General features: G+C 30.1%; 1 protein-coding gene across 1 annotated transcript; it reads right to left on the reverse strand.

Annotated features, from left to right (window-relative positions):
• Positions 1–91: 91 nt before the first annotated feature.
• Positions 92–823, reverse strand: LOC112681064. The gene has a single exon (XM_025551323.1). The coding sequence runs from the start codon at positions 821–823 to the stop codon at positions 92–94; it is 732 nt and encodes a 243-aa protein (XP_025407108.1).
• Positions 824–17,838: the final 17,015 nt, after the last annotated feature.

Raw genomic sequence — 17,838 nt, forward strand, 5'->3', positions numbered from 1 at the left:
TTTTTTTTTTCAAATTTTGAATATGGTGGTGCTAATGTAACGGACCTGGTTCCTTGCATTTTCGCGATTGTGATCCATAACGCCAATGATATCAGCATAATCCATTTGCACCATGGAGAGTACGGCTCTGAGATCGAGATCTTGAGCAGTAAGTACTTGGTCTTGAGTCCGGATTTCGCGAGGGACGAGTATTGATCGCTGCCACTTCACTTCTCAATATCACAATTTCCTGATTTATACTCAATGTAAGCTGAGAAATTTTAAGATTCAACATGGCTTCAAGAGTGTCACTTCTCGATGTCTCTGCTATTTGAGGTAGCAAAGGACCAGATGCATCCGCGATGTTGTCTGCATGGACAGCGAGTTCTTCAAGCTTACTATCTTTAACTATTGCTAACACCACTTGTATACTTTTTGGTAGGCGGCCCATCCAAAGTGTCTTTAATAATGTTTCCGGAACGGAAGAGTCAGCCAGGTTTTGGAGGTAGCGTAAAAATTGTGACAGTTTACGATCACCAATCTCAACGCGCTCCAGAAGTTGACGTGTTTTTTCCTCTTGGGAGGCACTAAGACGTTTTATTAATTCATCTTTAATTTTGACATACTTACTGTCCGAGGGCGGCGTCATAATTATGTCTTTGACTTCAACTGCATATTTCGGCGGTAATACTCCAACCACATACCCGAATTTCGTGCTGTCAGCTGTGACTCCCGCGCTGGCGAAACTACCTTCGACCATAGCAAACCAAAGTTCGGGATCTGACGAAATGAAATCCGATATTTTGACGGCCACTCGAGCAATCGTTGCGTCTGTCTCTGCCATCACGTCGAGGTCACCAATTTGTGGGATTTAAGTAATAAAAATCACTCACAATTTAATGTAATTAAAATAGACACTATATTATATAAATATGTATGTACAAATATCGATACGCGTTACAATTGCGGAGGAATTGCCGAATATATCGCGGAGTGTAATTCACGGTGTGTCGCGGATTGTACTCACGGACTGATTGATGAGCGTCTGACCAGCCGGTATATATATATATATATATATCGGCGTCGATTGTCTAGAACAATCTCGAAATTACCTTAACGAGATAATCATCACATATTCAATAACATGGGATTTCCCCTTATCCACTGACAATATTGTAAACAACTTGGACGATTCGCGGTGCGTTATTTACGTCACCACAATACTAAGGAACATTATTGATTTATTTTATATTTAATCAATAAGAATATAGGTACCATAGTTGATTTAGGATCTAGCAAAATATTTTTGTTTTAAACAAAACAACTTAAAAATTTACATATCCATCTAAAATTATTGATAATAAATTTTAAAAAGGCTGTGGTTTTACACTTTTACAAATTAACAAACACATAGATACATTATTTTATAATCAAAAATTAAAACAAAAGTAAACACAGATCTAAAATCTTGACAATAAATCATAAATTTAAGACAATAACAATTTTAAAGAAAAGTATAGTATAGATAATGTAAATATAATTATTACATTTTACGTATTTAAGAGCTACGTTTTACACGTATTAATCAGTATTACTAAAAAAAACGTTTTAAATGTTTGTTTTGTTAAAAATAAATAGTATATTTGAAAACTATTTACATATTGTGATAACGAGTTAATACCCATTTACAACACATATACAGCACATAATATTCATAAATAGTAATATCATCGTTTTAATAGACTAAATATGAATTAACCAATGACAATATAAAAAATCTATTTTAAGATATATCATGAATAACACCTTGTTCATATTTTATTCTATAATATAAAAATGAATCGCAAAATGTGTTGGTAAGCGCATAACTCAACAACGCCTGGACCAATTTGGCCAAATCTTTTTTTCAAATGTTCGTTGAAGTTCAAGGATGGTTTTTACGGCGAGAAAAATTAGAATTATTGCTGGAAAAACCCTAAAAATAGCCCTTTTTGACCCGGTCGATAACTGCACAATTGAAAATGAATTATTAAATAAAACTATTAAAAAACTATTAAAAAACTATTAAAAAACTATAAAAAAAACTATTTAAAAACTATTAATTTTATTTTTGGTAGTAAATGACGGTTATTGCATAAATATTAAACAAAAAAAAGATCCCGCAACAGGTGTCAAAACAAATAAGAATGTTAGTTCGAAAAATTATTATGCATATCGGTTGATGATTAAACGAGATCAAGACAAAATTATTCTACGATATCATGAGCTTCGTCAACAATTCATGGTCGAAATGTATGTAAAGACAGAGAGCGAACGATTTTGATACTTGCGATTTAATCAAAAAAAGCTGCGTGCAGAAGATTCTCAAAACAATTGTTAGATATTGGAGATGGGAAAATTACTACAGATAAAACGGAATGTATAAAATTACCGACCGATTTCTGCACAATCATTTATTCGCAAGATGCTCTCATTGACTAGATATTTTCCAATGTACACAGACAATACATAAATCATGAGTGGCTGGCAGAAAGGGCAATTTTAGTAGTAAAAAATGTGGACGTCAACGAATTGAATCTCAAGATAAACATTTATTACCAGGAGACATGGTGTTATACAAATCTATAGATATAGTTTGCTATGCTACTGAAGCTGTAAATTATCTAACAGAGTTTTTAAACTCATTGGACTTACCAGGCATGCCACCGCATAATTTACAATTGAAGGTTTGTTCTTCGGTTATTTTGCTTCATAATTTGACCTACCACGGTTGTACAACGACACGCGATAAGTTGTTAAAAAATTAATTATTTATATATATATATAATTAAATTATCGAAGCCATAATTTTAAATGGCAAATTCCGAGGTGAAAATATATTATTACCGCGAATCTCTATTATACCCACAGATGTGCCAATACAATTTAAACGCTTTAAATTTCCAATTAGATTGGCATTTGCAATGACTATCAATAAGTTTCAAAGCCAAACAATGTCTGTAGCTTAGATTTGAGCACATCATATTTTTCACTCGGATAATTATACGAGGTGTGCTCTCGAGCCATCCAGTTTGTGTTTGCGAAAGATGGGATTACAAAAAATATTGTACACTCTGTTGCATTAAGGGATAGATATTGTTTTTTACTTATATTGTCATAATTAGCGATATATATTATTTTAATGGATCAATTTTAATAAATTATTAAAAAAATAAATGTTTGATGTTTTTTCATTTTTATATTTTGTTACCATTCATAGCACGCCATATATCTTCCTTACATCCTTATCCTTACCCACATTCTTACATGCCTATATTTAATTAGTTATTTTTTTCTAGCAAAATATTTTCTAGAAATAATTTATATGACAAAACAACGTTTGTCGGGTCAGCTAGTACACTATATTTATAAATTGTACACTTATATTATCATACTTAATTCACTCATTGCGTTAAATTTACATATTTGCAATTTTGAATTGTGTCGTTAATACAACATATAACCTTTTTTCGAAAATTGTCTAGTAATTTTGTTATAGGTAACAGCTAAAATGATCATATATTAATTAAAAAATGCTCAGCCATGTTTAATTTATTTCAATATGAATAAATTCTTAAAATATACTTAGTCAATAGTCGTATTGTAAAGATAAATAAAAGAAAAAAAAATTTGTTGTACTTTACAGGATTCGAAATCGGAACCCCTGGGTTCAAAGCCGTATAATATGACCACTGAACCACAAAAATAGCGCACTCTGATGTCTAGCTCCCATACTACTAGATTTCTGGCTCCCCGGTCGGTTATTGGGAGCTTTCATACATTATCATTGTATGGGCTATCTATGTATATTTAATCAATGGTATGTTGATAATTTGGTATGAATTAAAAATAATGAAATATAAAATAAAATATTGTTCTGAATAATTTGTTCATTTGAGCTTCGCCTCACACAAACACGTCACTACTAAAGTTGTTTCCCTGATGTAAAATATTAAGACTCGTTTCCGTTCTTAAATAGTTTATATAAAGTGTGACTTTTTTTATTGATAATAATGTTGGTAAAATGGGAAATAAAAAATCAAGGTTACTAAAATTGAAAAGAAATAGAGGAAATGTTACATCAATTGTAAATTGGCAAACACATCGCATAAAATATACAGTAAATGAATAAACTAAACTAATTTTTTTTATCATTACTAGGGCCTGGAAGTTTATTTACTAAAAACCATCAAAATATGCATGCAAATAAGCGTATATGCTTAAAATCATTAAAATATGCTCTAAATATGCATTTTATTTTATTTTGACATATTTTTCGACAAATAAATTTTGAAATATAGGTACCCAATGTCTGACATCATAAAATATTAATAAAAAAAAATTTAATAACACACTGTAATACAATAAAATATGCTGTAAAATGTAATTTTATTTTAAAATATTTATATCTTTTTAAAAAAAAATCCTCTATAACAGCGGTTCTCAACCGGGGGTCCGCGAGTAGGTATTAGGGGGTCCCCGGAAAAAAAAGCGTTATGGCGGAAAAATTGAAATTTGTTGTAATTAATTGAAATTACTTGTGAAACTAGTAGTGAAATATTGTAAATGTTGTAAATAGGTTTTTCGTAACTTATACGATTTAGTATAAGTGTATAATAAGAGTATAATACTGGAAAACGTGTATTGAGAATAACCAACCAGAAATTTTTGAAGCACTGCATGATTTTCTCAGTGAAACTGATATGAACTTATCACATGGCATCAAACACCAAATTGTTCAACATATGAATGAGCTTAAAACAGCTTTTGCAAAATACTTCCCTAAATGTGGAAAAGAAGACCACTGGATTATGTTCCCTTTCATTGAAATTTATTTCAAATCTGCAGTTTTATCAGCCCGTGAAAAAGAAAAATTGATTGAACTGAAAACGGACTCTTCACTCCAAGCAGCATTTCTTGAAAAAAAATCACTGATCACCTTTTGGGCTAATGTGAAAGACGAATATCCTGAGCTTTCTTACAAAGCATTCAATGTTTTGCTACCGTTTACGAGCTCTGTATTAGTGGAAAGAGCCTTTTCGTCATACACATTTATTAAAAATAAGTACCGCAATAGACTCTCGGTGAGTTCAGACAGATTTCAAAAAGTTAAGTGCTAGCAAACAAGCTCAAGGATCACATTAAAATTACATTTTTAACTCAATATTATTTTTTATTATTTATTTTTATAGATACAATGTATTGCGCATGTTGATCAAAATAAATCAAATTTTTCATTATTAAACTTATCTCGTAAATTCATATCTATCTTATGTAAAAATATATGACAAATTGGCATTTGGGGGTCCGTAAAGTAGTAGTGAGTGGTCAAGGGGTGCGTGAATGAAAAAAGGTTGAGAATCGCTGCTCTATAATATACGAAAATATGTTCATTTTTGAACTCGTTTGATTGCGATTCAAATTTTTATCTCATCCATCAAATTTTTGATGAACTCTGAAAAAACCTGCATAGGTATTTAGTCATTTTTTTGTGAACAAATGCATGCATATTTGTATATTTTATAGAGCTAGAAGTTTCTAACCCAAATAATAATCTTAATACTGACAATATGCCAAAATGAAAAAATGGAATTTGGAATTTGTTATTTGACTACTTACCAACCTTTTGTTTTCTACTTAGATACTTGTTAAATTAAGTTACCTATCTTAATTGCTTTTTAGTTTTTAAAAAATAATTAATATGTACTATTATTACTATGATAATTTGTTGTTTTTTTTATACAGGATTCAGACTGAAGGTACAATTTTAATAAAATAACTTTTTATACTTTATAGCTGATACAGCGCTGCTGCAGGCTAGTCCCTCACTGATACACGGTGTTCTGGTGGAAGTGTTGATGGGACATTTTTTTTTTCAACAGTATTGTTTATCTATCTTGCTAGATACTTAAGAGTTATTATCGATTATGATCGTTATGGGTATTTTGTTAGCGTAACTATTTATTAATACTAACGTTATTATATTATCCTTAATAAATAATTTTATTATTTATTAACGCACTCATCAGGAGCCATCATCAAAGCGTCCACCAGAGCCTTCACCAGAACATTCATCAGAGCATTCAACAGAACATTCAACGTCGACAACATGAGCACACTGTAAGGCCGGCCGCACACCAAAAGAGCAAAACTGCGTTAAGCAGCATTAGTATTTTTTGTTTTAGTCAACTAAAAACAATTTATTTTATATATGCGCATATCAGTTAGTCAAGTTAAGGCAAGACAAGACTAGACAAACATAAAAAATACACAAACAGTTACCAAAATTTCATCTGACGAAGAGGTTGCAGTTTGATTGTGGTACACTCTACGAGTTAGAAAAAAAACAGAAAAAAAAAATTATGGGTTCATCCATTAAATCAGAAACGTATAACTCATAATGTGATATTTTCGTTATTGTGTGAATTACGTGCTGATGAAAGTAAATTTAAAAATTACACACATTACACAGCCATTGTATTTTAAAATTACAATACAATTTATATATAATTATTTAAATTTAAATATTATATAAAATTGTATTTTATATGTATTTTATATTAACAATTTTTCATTCTTGTCTTAGTTTGACTGATGAAAAATGGAGACACTTCAGACGGTAATAGTCATGACTAATTGTGTTTAAAGTAAAAACGTTTTGTTTTGACTATGTTTTATCAGTGTGTGTATGCAACGCAATTTCCCATGTTCTATTTTTAACAAAACTGTGTTAGGCTGACTAACGCTGCTTAACGCAGTTTTGCTCTTTTGGTGTGCGGCCGGCCTAAGTTGTCATTTTATAATATACATGCATGTCTGATAGTCCACAACATAACTGGCAAATTGTCGCATACGATCCAATTAACTTACGAACTAACTTACGACTAGACATGACACTCACTACTTTAAGCTATGGCTCTGCTATAAAACAGGTACCTTCTTTTAGTGGTGGGACCGATGATGATTTGCCAATTTTCTAAAAACCAAATTGCCTCCTATAAGGCGGCAGATAAATTTAGGCAGAAGAACCCGAAATGCAACAAATCAAATTAATTTTCAGTCTAATCGTACTGCCCAGGAACGTGAAGATCGTAATGAACGTGAGAGAATTCGGTTTAGACCGGGGATGGCCAACCTTTTTTTATACTGTGCCAAATAATAAATACAAAATTGAGAATGTGCCTTAAAAAAAAAAAATATTTATTTATTTCTATAAAATATAAATTTAAATTTTAGATTTTTTCATAAAAGTAGGTACTATTTTAATGACAGTTTAATGTTGAATTTATTTGATGGATATTATCTCTTCGTAATTTGGTTGAAGTTTAGTTGAAGATATAAGTATTACATTTTTTAAATGAGAATTTGTTAGTTTGGTTCTGTACTTATTTTTGATAAAAATCATCCGAGAAAAACTCTTTTCACATATATATGTAGAGCCGAATCTACAAACCAAATTTAATGCTAGACTATGTAGTAGGTACTGGAAAATCTTCTCTGATACGCATTTCCAAAATTATATAATCTCAGGAAACTCTTTATATCAGTGGTTCTCAAGGGGGGCGATATTGCCCTCCCAGTGGACGGTGAAGTATCACTGGGGGGCATTGAACTATTTTTGGGCGGTAGAGGGGTGGCAAGCGTAATCACGCAAAAACGTTGTACATGGTGTGACCTAAAAATAATTCATACTTGATAATCCATATAATAATTATTAGTTACTAATAGGTATTATATGTTGATAAATTTATTATCTTTATTATTTTAGCGATTGTGCATGGACATTGTATTTTATTATAGGTAGGTACCTATATTAACCAACCTTTTAGTAAACCGTTTGATTTGACCCGCGCATGTTGTATTAGTTTTCGTTATTATACTCCTAATATTCAGTCTATTAAAAACGTGTTTTTTAAAAAGAAATTACTACAAAAATACACGGGTAAATATCTACAAACACAATAAAAGCAATATTTTTTACCTATTTTATTGTAAAATTTTTTTTAAAAGTAATATTTTTTCTAAATTAACTAAAAAATGTATTTATGACTATAAAATAAAATTGATAAATTATTAAGTTTTTTCAAATGTTTGATTTAATTAATTTACTAGTACTATAATTAAAAAATATGAAAATAAAACAAATGAAAACATTAGTACCGAGATAATTATTCAAATTTTTTTTTCAAATTTTCCAAATCATTAACTTCTTTCCTATCTTTCAGCCTATACCATTAATTATAGAATTTTCACATAGGAGTGCGTTAAAGAATTGATTCCTACTCAAGGGAGCGGCAACATAAAAAAGGTTGAGAAACACTGCTTTATATTTACATTTTAAAACTGCTGAACTTTGAAGTTCAATCATTTCCAATTGCATGTTGGGGTTATATTTTTGGATATCGTCCTTCGATATAATAAATGGATTAATAAATAAGTTATTTAAATCTTCTTATTCTTTAAATCTACTGCTTCTTTCTTGAAAACTAACAAATAGTGTTGAAATATGATTTTTAAAAATCGTCAAAAGAATATCTGTCGATAGATAAATAGATTTTAATCGTACAAAATTATTTAAATTTTCCATCCCTATATTACTTTCGAGCATACGAAGTCGAGAAATGAAATAATTTATAAAACCTACAAGGACAGGAAATAAATTTCCTTCACCTCGGAGTCGTTTATTGAGAATATTTAAATGTCCGAGAATATCAGTTAAAAATGCGAAGTTGTTTAACCAATTTTTATTTCTCAGTAGTTTACATTAATCAGGCAATTCATTATTTTTTTTCTAAAAATTCTTTAACTTCGTCTTTTATATTCCAAAATTTTTCTAGCGCTTTTCCTTTTGCAAGCAATCTTACTTTACAAAAAGTAAAAGTTCATCGGATTCGTTAACGACGTCTTCAAATAGAGTTCTGAATAATTGATGATTTAAAGACCGAACTTTTATTTTGTTAATACATCGAGATACTGGTTTTAATACATGATCAAATTTTAAGACTTTGGCGCATAAGGATTCTGGGTGTATAATATAGTGATATTTATTTAACTTTCTATTCAAAAAGTCCTCCAATAAAGTTACACAACCGATATTTTTACCTATCATACATGGAGCGCCGTCTGTGCATACACATTCAAGTTTTGACCAGATTAAATCGTCATTTTTTATTAACAAAGTTTCGATCCAACATTTCAGTTTATTAAATATGTCTACACCTTTTGTCGATATTTCATGTACTTTAAGTCCTAAAAGTTCACTTCAAACTTGGAATTTACACTTCGAATAAATAATTAATTGTGGATTGTCCGTAATATCACAGCTTTCATCAAGTGTAAGAGAAAAATATTTGGAATTGGTAGTATTCACGAAATTTGTTTTGAAATATTTGAGGACATTTCATCAATTCTTCTCATAATTGTATTACGGGATAAAGAAATGTCATTTATGTACGCAGAAATGTTTGAATCATTTGCATTTTTTGCAAAAAATTTTAAACTTTTTTTAATAGTTTCGCCATCAGAATAAGGTTTTTCACACTTAGCTAGCAAAAATGCGATTTCGTAAGAAGTTAATATCATGTTTTTCTTTTCATTTGATTGTTTAGTAAAAATTGATTGCTGAGTTAACAATAAGTTTGTCTTTTTTGTAATTTATTCAGTCCTCTTTACAAAACCTTCGGGGTATTTTTTAATAATATCATTGTGATTATTATAGTGCCGTTGAACATTGAACTTTTTTGGAACTGCAATTACAGAGTCATATACTAAACATGTTGGCCTAGAATTTTTTCCTTTTACGCATACACATTTTTCTATCCATTCGCGAAAAAATATCATCTTTATAGCTTCGTCTTACGTCTAAACCCAAAGTACCTGGTTTATTAGTTGCCATTTTTCAATCATTCACACACACACACTCAACGACGCAAACTACTCGTAACGCACGACGATTATAATACGACAAAAGACGATTTTTATTATTCTAGTAATCTAGTACACAGAAATGTTATCGTATCGTATCATAACAGTTATCGTATTGGAAATTCCACTGCGATAGTAAAAATGTAATTTAATAAAAAATTTTTTAGAAATGTTCGGAAATGTTCGGCGCAACCAAGGAATATTGAAAATCATATATTATTTTATTTGACGTTAGTGTGCCATTCATTAACAACAAATGTGCCACAAATGGCACGCGTCCTGCAGTTTGGCCACCCCTGGTTTAGACAAACCCATAAAGCGCGAAATTCGACTAAAAATGGTGTAAGTTTGAATCTAGCTGCTTTCTGTTACGATATGTCAATTGATTACAGAGCCTACAACTATGTTGCTATTGGACCTATGAACTCAGTTTGCCAATATTGTAAGGCATTGAAATACAAAAATGAAACCAATGGATTGTGTTGCACAAATGGAAAGGCGAAATTGATACCATTGCTTCCACCTTCAGAAATAAAAAACTGAAGAATCGACTGTTTGGCGATACCTACAAAGCTCACCTGGTCAGCTATTTATATATGAAAAAATATATTTAAACAATTTATCTAATTTTTATCTAGATAATTTAAATTTCGTATATTATATCTCTGTCTAGATTTTCTATTAACTTAGCATAACACTGCTTCTAAGTAGCGAATATATAATATAAATGTAGGTTATACATACAATTATACTATACATAAATTATTATACTTAAATTGTATTTTTCATATTTTTTATATCATATTTTTCTATTCACAACAATTTTACTGTGACATTTTTAGAGCGACATAACTACAGTGATATTATGTCATAGATTTGATATAATCAGTAGGTATAAACAAATACAAATTTATCGAAAAAAAATAATACTTTATTTATTGTAAACCATTCAATATACTAAAGTAAATTTTTAATGTATATCAGTTTATAAAATTACAATTTTATATTTTATTAAAGAATATTATATTAATTATGATAGTACTTAAATAGTTAAAAGAATGAAAAATATAATTTTCTACAATTATCATTTTACAACACATTAACATATTTAAGAGTGTAAATGTTAAAATTAAAAACATTTATTTGAAATAATTAATAATAATTTATAGATATTTCTTTATCTGAGCTCTCAAAATGTCAACGAAATTTACATATCTAAGTACTATCTTTTAGACATACTGATATATGATGCGAAAAAATTAAAACTAGTGTATGTTCTTATTCCATATTGACTCTGGCAAGTCTAAAATGTACATGAATAAAGTATCAATCATTTACATTGGGTATATTATATATTCTGGACATTTGAATTGTTGATATTGATGATGATTAAAAATATAAATAATTGAAGTAGTAAATTTTTTTTAAAAAAAAATTTAAATTATTTCCGTGAAATTTAAAAATTTAATACAAATTGATTCGATATAATGTTCTTTTTTTTTACTTTTTCATTTTGATTTTCACTTGATTCTTCAGGATTAAGCGATTTGTCAACGACTAAAACAAAATAAAAAATAAAATTTACTTTTAAACAACAAAATGGTTATTAATATTCATAGTTTTATTGTAAGGTTTAATTATATTCAGTACACGAATTTAAATAATTATAATGTTAAATTTTAAAACACAGAACTTCAATAGTTGATGTTCACTGATCTGTGCAATTTGTTTGGACTATTTAATAACGGTATGATTTACTGATAATTTAGACATTTCATGCTGAACCAAAATAAACTGAAAAATAACTAAAATATGAACGAAATGAAATCATACTTGGGTATTAGACAAACTCAAGATCTTTTAAACTTTATTTATGTATTCAGATTTGCTTGAAATCAACGCTTAATTATTCCTGGAACAATATAGTCTTACCACGTAAATTTTCTAATTCCACTGAATAAGGATTATATTTTGTGAAATATAATCAAATCATATTCATATGTTTTAAACTGGTATGCAGGGTGCTCCAAAATGATTTACACATTGCGGTAATAAAGAAGGTAATCAAACGCAATGCACTAAAAGTGTTCATATTTAAACGTTTGTGTTTAAATTTTGTATTTTATTATTTTATTTTATTGTTCTGTACAATTTGACGTTTCAGCTTTTTATTTCCATTGTTCTCATGATTTTTAATATACATTTTTTTTTTCAGAAAAATATATTTTCGCGGGACACGATTCGAACGGTTTGAAACTAAATGAATTGTAATTACATACGGAAGTGTTTAGTAATTTGATTATTTTGTATACATCACATCCATGAGGCAGTGTAGTGCGGGTACTGACACGAAATTCGCAGTATCCATGTAGGATTAGGATAAAAATGTTCAGGAAAACTAATCCTTATCAGCTAATATGCGTTAATTATAATACGTATATTACACAGGTAGTGGTCGCCACGATAATCGGCGTTGGGGTTTACCATTTATATTATTTTCAATGAAGTATAATATCACTATTTCCTGGTTATTTCATTATGTTAAATTCGTTACGGTAACCATTGTATTCTAATACGAGAACTTTTGACGGATAAATATTTGGAAAAAATGTGAATAAAAATAAAAATAATGAAAAATTATAATAAAGAAAACAAGAATACGGCACGGCAGATTTGCGCGAGAAAATTTAATTTAATTTCATGCGAGACTTATGTAATTAGACCCGTACGACTTGAGTTCGCCCTCGATCCTCGGGGAGTTTTCGTTCGCGTTCCTCATCTCGAGACAGTTTGCTGTCCTATTTGTCGTTTAATCTTTCCGTAATGCTCGGCTGCGCGCGCAATTGCTCAGAATAAATTCAGAAGCTACAAACGTGATCACTTTCAGTGAGCGTAGTGAACTAAGTATTTTTTACGTAATACTGATTGAAAAATAAGTAAAAATAAAAAAATAATAAATACATTAATGCAACACGCATTCGTTTTTTATATTTCGTATATTTTTTATTTTTTTCGCACACGTAATGTTAACGCCGAAACATTTTTATTATTATTACATGGTATTTGCTCGTTAAAAAACCCGTTATATTTTTACGGAAATTAAATTCACTAACGCAAACGGAACGATTAGATATACCTAATATTAATGTAAACATACTGGTTGTTGTTCGGCTGGACGCGCATGTACGCCACTCACCGAAATTCGCCGTTCGACCTTAACTGTGCAACGATAAATCACTCAAATAATAAGGTTACCACTTACCGGTGAATGTGAATTATGTATTTGTAATTTATGTATATATTTATAAATGTATACATCACCACTGATGGCAGCGGATCCGTGTACGACTATAATGACGTGACGCTAAGGGCACGCGAGTTGTCCTGCGACAGGTGGCAGTCGGAAAGAGAGTTTACGCGGGCATCGTTGTCGTCTTGAAAATTGTCCAAGCTCCCTGAAAAACGTTTTAAACACGGTGTAAACACACATGCAATGTCACCATACTGCGGTATGGTGCATTGAGTGCATTTAGGCGATTATTACTGTTAGAAATAATATACATAGTATCATCGCAGTTCTAAATCTACCGTATAAAATTATAATGTTACCAAAAAAAAGGATTTAGCTCGCACGAAGATGAAATCACATCGCCGTAGTAGTTTTAGAATAAGTTGTAATTTATAATAATATTATACACGCGCAAAACGTCGGAGTTTGGATCAGTGAAGTTACGTATTCTTTGACAAACTGTCATGTTTAGTATACCACTTATACTGTCACATTTCCTTACCATATGATTTAATATACAAATTGTGTGTAATATGTGAATGTATGTTAATTTGGGTATGTAGTATAAATAGTTTAAGTAGAAAAAAGAAGTTTATTGTTAATTATCAGGGCTCAGATTTAAATGCATTTATGACATAAAAATTCTAAAAAATCCCCCAAAAAAATTAAAAAGATGTCTTTTAAAAAATGCAAAAATAAATTTAACATTAAATTTATTATTATTATTGTTATTTATTTCTTCGTTAAAATTTTAAAATTGTGTAGATATATTTATGATTTATGATTTTATAAATATAAAAAAAAAGAAAAAGAAAAACATTAAATAAGTAAAAGTAAAAAGTAAAAAACTAGATTATCTGATGTTATATAGTTCAAAATGAAAATAATTTATATTACGTAGTACAATGTTTATTTCAATAAGACAATTTTTTTTTAGTCATATTTTAAGAAATATGTCATCAAGTCTTAATTAATTAAACGAATGCATTAAAAACGTTAAAAATGCCTTAAAAAGTATAAAATCCGCTGAAAATGCAAAAATTGTTTAAAAAAAATGTTTTTAGTTACATCATGGAGTACTTGAAACCACATTTGTAACTTGGAAAGCATCGTGTAAGACATTCCAAAACAAAGATGCAAATGCATTGAAATCCGAGTCCTATTAATCATACTGTTTTTTGCCACTTATCAGTTTTAATACAAACATTTTTAAATTTTTTTTGTAGTTGAAATATTATTCTTTCTGAATATTGAATACTCGATATTATGCGGTTATCACGTATCGTAATACATGATTTAATGCATGTGCATAGTTTGCACGTCAGTGGCATAGCCAGTAACTTTTTATGGGGGGGAGGTTCAACAAATTTATAAATATTTAATCTTATCACTATCATTTTGACTACTATTTATATTGATCTCGGTATTTTTAAGTCTGGTTGACATTAGTTTTTTTGACTAATTAAAAACTAAGTAAAAATAACTAATTGATTTTTTTTAGTTTGCTTATTTGTTAGAGGATTTGCCTATAATAATAAATAATAATAATAATAACAATTTAGGAACTAAGAACTAATATAGGAATATAAATATTAGGTATTATAATATTTTCTGTTCAATTACTTAGGTATACTAAAAATTAAATTTTAAAAATATCTTACCATAATGGAATGTTTAGACGTCTTAGAATGATGTCAAATTAAAATAAAACAAATATAATGAAATACAAATGTCATATATAAACGAATAAACGAATAGTAAGTAAAACAGTGAGAAACCAACGGGCAACGATCAACTATTAGCCAAGAATTATTAGTTTTACACAATAAGGTGCTTATGATAAATGATCGGCGAGCCGCGAATACAATAGGTATACTAAAAATAAACTTTGAATACAGACAATGACACAATGGCGTAGCGTGCCTTAGCGGGGCCCCGTACAAAAATTTGTTTGGGGGCCCTTAAAAAGGGTAAAGATTTATCACAAAAGAAAAAATAATGTTTGCATAAAATTAAAAGAAATATTTATTCATCATAATTATTTATCTGTCGCTTTTTCCAAAATTTTTACAAACAATTCAAATTAAATATACACCCTCCTTGCCTTTTTTTGGGCAAACTGATTTATTAAATCATTTATAGCTGATGATGACTTTAGTTTTTCTAAAGTTTCTGCCTCTATGGACAATAGTGACAGGTCTGTCAGGCGTTCATATCCTATCGAAGTTCTTAGGTAATTTTTATCAGTTTCAATTTTGAAAAACTTCTTTCAGCAGTTGCGGTTGTAAGTGGAAGGGTCAAGAATAAAAAGCATGCTGTTATTACTTCCGGAAAATTGGATGCAAGACTATTGAATTTTATCAGCAATAATTCAATGAGTTCCTTAATGAAATGAATTTTTTGAATTTCAGATTTTAAGCATGTTTTTAGAGCCTTTAATTAGTCATAAAGATTAACTGACATAATAATCTCTTTTCTTTTCACTCATTGTTTTTTATAAATCACTACTAATACTACTAAACCAGAAGAACAATTGTTTATATTCAGGCCTGGCTTAAATGTTTAAACAAACATAGGCGAAATTTAGTATTTGTCGTCCCTTACGTGTAAATATTTTTTCAAATATTTTTATTTATACATAAAAATTGTCTAGGAAAAATGCCACCTAGGCGTGGGCCTATGCCGCCTACCCCGTGAGCCGGGACTGTTTGTATTGTATTACAATGTAATGCACAATTAAATAAGACGTGTCAATAAACATTGTTCTCCGTGGTTTATCATCGTATCGTATGTACATCGAATATTGTGGGATTCCTCCATTGAAGTAAATTACTTAAACGAGGAAATCCCGCAGCCCGCGATAACCGATGTAGAATGTTTCCAACTTTTGAACGCACGCTTTGCGCGGGAATAAAAGAAATTGCTTTTTTTGACTTTTATTTTTTCTGAAATAAAAAAAATTTGGAAAGTTTTTATTAATTTTGGGGCCCCCGTGGCCCGAGGGACCCGTATAATTGATACGGCAGATACGGCGGTAGCTACCCTCCTGCAATGACATAACTTTTTACCTCAGTTATTGGGACCAGACGACCGATTTAGAATCAACCATTGTAGAAAACCTAAATAATATGTTTTCAAGCAAAAATTATCAAAGTAGTAGTAAAGTATCTAAATATGATCATAATATTATGATGTGTTTATGTGTGTGTGTGTGTGTGTGTGTGTGTATGTGTGTGTGTAATACGTTTATAATGATTATACAAATTATTAATATGATTTCCAAGTCAAAATTCTAAAATATAAAAATGTTAAAGAAAAAACCGTGTTTCATGTAAAAGTTAATTTACTATCTCAGGTTTATGGGGGGGGGTTCTGACCCCCCCCCACCTATGAATACGCCACTGATGCATGTGCATAGCAGTAAATACGGAAACAAACGTTTTCAAGACGTTGATTGAAGCATAGAAAATGTGTAGCGACAAGCCACTTATGAGTGTTCGCTTTATTATTACAAAAAAAAAAAAAATGTATGAAAGGAAAAATGTGATAAAGATTTCATATGGCACCAGGAAACGAGTGTTGTTCGTATACTCGCTTTCATTTTAGTACAACTCGTAGATGCTCGTGAATATTGTCATTGATTATATGAGATTGCGCGGAGACAGATGTTGCCGAAGAAATTTCTACTGTTTGCGACTGTTTCGTCGTTGTCGTCATCGTAACATAACATTGTACTGTCCCGATTTCGGTACGCCTTATCGTTTAGAGAATTCGCTCGGTGAGCCGTGTGCAATGTGTTCGAAAATCACACATGGTTCACGCGAGTGTGTCTGCACTCGTTTGTTTCGAACACATGATGCACTCAAGTAGAGTAGGTAAATCGTACGTGATATTCGCCATCGGTTCTCAACCTTTTTTTTTTTTTTTATCGTGGCCGCTATCACCTTAGTAGGTTGTGATTGAAGTCAACCATTTCCTATATTTTTAAAAATAATCAGTATATTTATTTACACTAACGAATTATGGACAGGTAAGGGGGGCGTCAGTCGTTTCCACCAAAAAACTTAATTTTCGTTTCCGCCAAAACGAAAAGGTTCGATATTCGTTTCCGCCAAATCTATTTCTACACAACTGTCTAAATTACAGTTTGAGAAACGTTTAGAGTTACCCAAGGGTCAATACGACGAGGCGGTTCTTATTGACCCCCCCCCAAAATTGTTTGACTTAATTTTCGGATTCATATTTTTGAACTTCAATTGAATTTTATAATTAAACTAGCTGAATTACCCGTCGTTGCCGGGTTTAAGTATATAAATGTATGTAACCTGCCAAGATTAAATTTTGTTAAATCTATTGAAATTTAAATTAATTAAGATTTTTGAAATAATATTTTATACATATAAATTTAGTTTTTAAGATAATGATTATTATCATAACCTATTCGATAAGTTATAGCTTTTGGCGGCAGAAGCTTTGTTCACGATAAATTTTAGCACTAAAGGTTCAAAATAAATGTTTTACTAATAGTTTTTCAATATGTTATCTACAAAACTTCTTTGTAGACAATGTTCTTCACTGATCTATTAGTAGGTGACAAAATCATCAAG

This window comes from Sipha flava, unplaced genomic scaffold, assembly GCF_003268045.1.
Source record: "Sipha flava isolate LNK unplaced genomic scaffold, YSA_version1 18493_pilon_pilon, whole genome shotgun sequence".
In the NCBI taxonomy this organism is placed as follows: domain Eukaryota; kingdom Metazoa; phylum Arthropoda; class Insecta; order Hemiptera; family Aphididae; genus Sipha; species Sipha flava.